Source organism: Monoraphidium neglectum, assembly GCF_000611645.1.
Source record: "Monoraphidium neglectum strain SAG 48.87 unplaced genomic scaffold scaffold05260, whole genome shotgun sequence".
Taxonomy (NCBI): domain Eukaryota; kingdom Viridiplantae; phylum Chlorophyta; class Chlorophyceae; order Sphaeropleales; family Selenastraceae; genus Monoraphidium; species Monoraphidium neglectum.
In genome coordinates this window covers 1-3399 of record NW_014008370.1, presented here as the reverse complement: position 1 = coordinate 3399, position 3399 = coordinate 1, and the positions used below count along the sequence as shown (strand labels likewise).

The 3399-nt window shown below is 64.8% G+C and overlaps 1 protein-coding gene across 1 annotated transcript; it reads left to right on the top strand.

Moving 5' to 3' along the window:
• Positions 1-1049: 1049 nt before the first annotated feature.
• Positions 1050-3054, top strand: MNEG_15362 (Putative SWI/SNF-related matrix-associated actin-dependent regulator; the record flags this gene model as incomplete). Its single annotated transcript, XM_014036167.1, has 5 exons — positions 1050-1084; positions 1405-1474; positions 1632-1733; positions 2164-2310; positions 2830-3054. 5 exons carry the CDS (start codon positions 1050-1052, stop codon positions 3052-3054), a joined length of 579 nt encoding a protein of 192 aa, XP_013891621.1.
• Between the last annotated feature and the right edge of the window lie 345 nt (positions 3055-3399).

Sequence of the window (3399 nt, the reverse complement as noted above, 5' to 3'; positions counted from 1 at the left end):
GTCCAACACGCGCAGCGGCCTGCTGGCTGTGCCCTGGTGCCGCGTGGTGCTGGACGAGGGGCACACCATCAAGAACCCCGCCACACGCCAGGCGCAGGTGCGGACGGCACGACCCCGCGCAACTGGGCAGGGCGAGGGGGCGGGCTGAGGCAAGGGGCGGGCTTCAGCTTCCTGGGGGCTCACGCTTGGGCCGGCCGCCACCGCCCGGGCGGGCGTGCGGAGCGGCACCGCGTTCGCGTGTTCATGGCACTGTCGAAGGCCTGTGCTGCGGGTTGACGCGGTCGGCCCCCTTGCTCCGCTTTCTGGTGACGCTTGATCGGCTTCAGACGCCACGTGCACCACACTGTTTCCAGTTTGGCCTCATCTGCCCGCTCCTAAACCCCAGAACTCGCCTCGCCTCACCACTCCCTCTGACTCTGCCCTCATCCCCCTACACACACACACATACACACACACATACCTACACACACAACAACAACAACAATCCCCCCCTGCCCCCAAGGCGGCGCTGAAGCTGCAGGCGGAGCGGCGCTGGATCGTGACAGGAACGCCGCTGCAGGTGATTGTTTGGTGGGGGACGCGAACGCCCTTCTCGTTAAAGATCTGCTTTGGGGCCCTCTCGGGGGTTTTGAGGCTTCGACCCGGCCCCGCACTACCAGACACCACAGCCACCTGCCGGGAAGCTGGCCCGCGGCTGGCGAGGCCGCCTGCCGACACGCTCCCCACATGCATGGCCCCAGGGCGCTCCCAGGACCTCAAAGCTCCAGCCGTAATTTGTTATTGGTCTCCATGAAGCCTGGGCATACGAAGTTTGATGCGGCCTCCCAAACTGCATGCAAAAGTGCCCATCAGCTCGCAATTGGCCCCTGTGCGCCACCCCCACGCCGCGCCCAGTATTGCAGCAGTCCAGCACGGCACCCCCACCCGCTTGCCCCGCTCTCTGACTCTGGCGATGCACGCACACAGATACACAGATATCCCCAACCCCACCCCATTCCCAACCCCACCCCACCCCACTCAAGAACAACGTGGGTGACCTGTTCAGCCTCATGTGCTTCCTGGGGGTCGAGCCCCTCAACGACAGGTGGGGGCGCAGGGGCGATAAGGGGAGTGCGGGTGCACCGGCATGCGGCAGGGGTTCGATTGGGGGTGCAGGCGAACCGCGCGGGACGTGCGGGGAGGGTGGGGCGTGTGGGTGCTGGAGATGAGTTCACAGCTGAAAGGCCTGGAGCTGTGCGGCAGCTGCCCCCCAGCGCGTCCGGGGATGACGGGCCGGGGTTGCTCGTATTGGAGCGCGGGGCGTTGCACGGCTCAGGCGCATCCAGCCATAGTGCTCGCGCTCGAGGCGGCCCCACTTTGCACCACCCTGCCTCGTCATCTTCCCCCCGTGAAACCCTCCCAAAGGGCGTTTTGGCGGCGCCTGCTGGAGCGGCCCCTGAAGAGCAACGACGAGCGCGGGCTCATGCGGCTGCAGGTCGGCGCAGGGCCGGCCAGCAAGAGGCACAGGGGCGGGGCCAAAGGGAAAATGGGAAAAGGGGCGCCGTGACGCGCGTTGCTGCCCACACGTGCATGCCCATCGCCTGCGCTTTGTCATCCCATGTGGCCTCGCTGCACCTCTCGCGCCCCCACAGATATTGATGGGCGCGCTGGCGCTGCGGCGCACCAAGACCACGCCCGGGCTGGGGGGCCGGCCGCTGGTGGAGATGCCCCGCAAGACCACCATGCTGCTGCACGTGAGGGCACAACACATGCCACAGTGCGGGAAGAGGGCGTCTGGCACGAGGTCATCCCTTGAGTGATACAGACATGCACACGCATCGACTCGCAATTAAACTTAGGCACATACACACACGCCCTTGCGCGCGCGCACACACACACACGCACACACACACACACACACTCATATATGCATGCACACACCATACTCACGCATGCATGCGCACGTGTATCCACGCACCCACATCCCGACCCTGTCTCCCCTTGCCCCCAACCCACACTCCCACGTCCTGCAAACACACACACACACACACACGTCTTACACACACGCACACACACACACGTCTTACACACACACGTCTCACACACACTTTTTACACACCTGCTCTCTCACCCCTCTCTCGACGCACACAAAAGCGCACCCCCTCCCTCCCTCTAACCTCCCAGGTCGACCTGGGCCCCGAGGACGCGGCAGAGTATGAGGCCCTGGAGGCTGAGAGCCGCGCCCTGGTGGGCCGCACCCTGGATGACACCGAGGGCTCTGCTGTTGGCGAGTACACCAACATTCTCGCGGTCATCATGAGGCTGCGGCAGGTGGGGGTCTGTGTGTGGGTTTGGGTGGATGTGTGTGCGTGTGATGCGTGTGCGTGCGTGTGTGTGAGTGTGATTTTCTGGTTGCATGTGCTTTTGTGTTTGAAGGTGTGGGTGTATGTGTGAGTAAAACACGGCACGTTAAGGGTCACGGTGGACGGGGCTGGGCAGGGGTGGAAGGCAGTGACGGTCATCGTGATGCTCTGGCAGGTGGGGTCGGGGATGGGACTGGGGTCTTTTGGCTTCGTTAGCGCTTAGCCACGTTGTGGCAAGAAAGGTCGGCGCGGCCTGAGGCACGTGGCTTCCCGAGGTTTTGGACCGCAGGAGGGTCGGGCGCGACTGGTTATAACCACACATGTTTGGAGAGCTAGTGGTGATTTGCGCCACTCCGAAGAAACCCGCACCAGCGGGGGCTCGTTCCCAGACCCAACTTCAGCCCTCACCGCCCATTCTTAATCAGCACCCCTGGACCCCCAGCATCTGCCTGGACACAAAATGCAAACTCTCACTCGTTCGCCCCAGGTCTGCGACTCCCGCACGCTCTGCCCCGCGGCGCTGGAGCTCCTCCGCGCCTCCGCCGCCCGCGGCGCGGCCGGCAAGCCCGGGGAGCCGCCGCCCCCCGAGCTGCTGGCCAAGCTGCTGGCGGCCCTCACGGCCGGCGACGACGACGGCGGCGCGGAGGTGGGCGGCGAACTTAATGATTTCCGGGGCGGGCAGGCTCGTGTTGATGTCAGCAGGGGGTGCTGATAATGTGCCACTGCATGGGGCACGGACGGCGTGCTGGGTTTCACGGAAAGGGGTTGTATTCTGTGGCATTCTGCACAGGATTTGGGCGCCCGGGTCGCCTCGGGGCGCGAGGCAGGGGCGAGAGCTGGGGTAAGACGGGTGTCAGCCTGTCCCGTGGCTTCCTCACGGCTTCCTCGCAGCTTCTTCTCCGCCGCTGCGTGATCCTGCCAAGGGCCGGCCCCTTGAAAGGGGGCGGCGCGAAGATCCGAAGGCACCAGCAGTCGGCCGTGTCTCCCTCAATCCCACGGCCATGGGGGCTGTAAATCAGCGGCCAAAACTTGCAATCCCTTGACTGCCCCCCCCCCC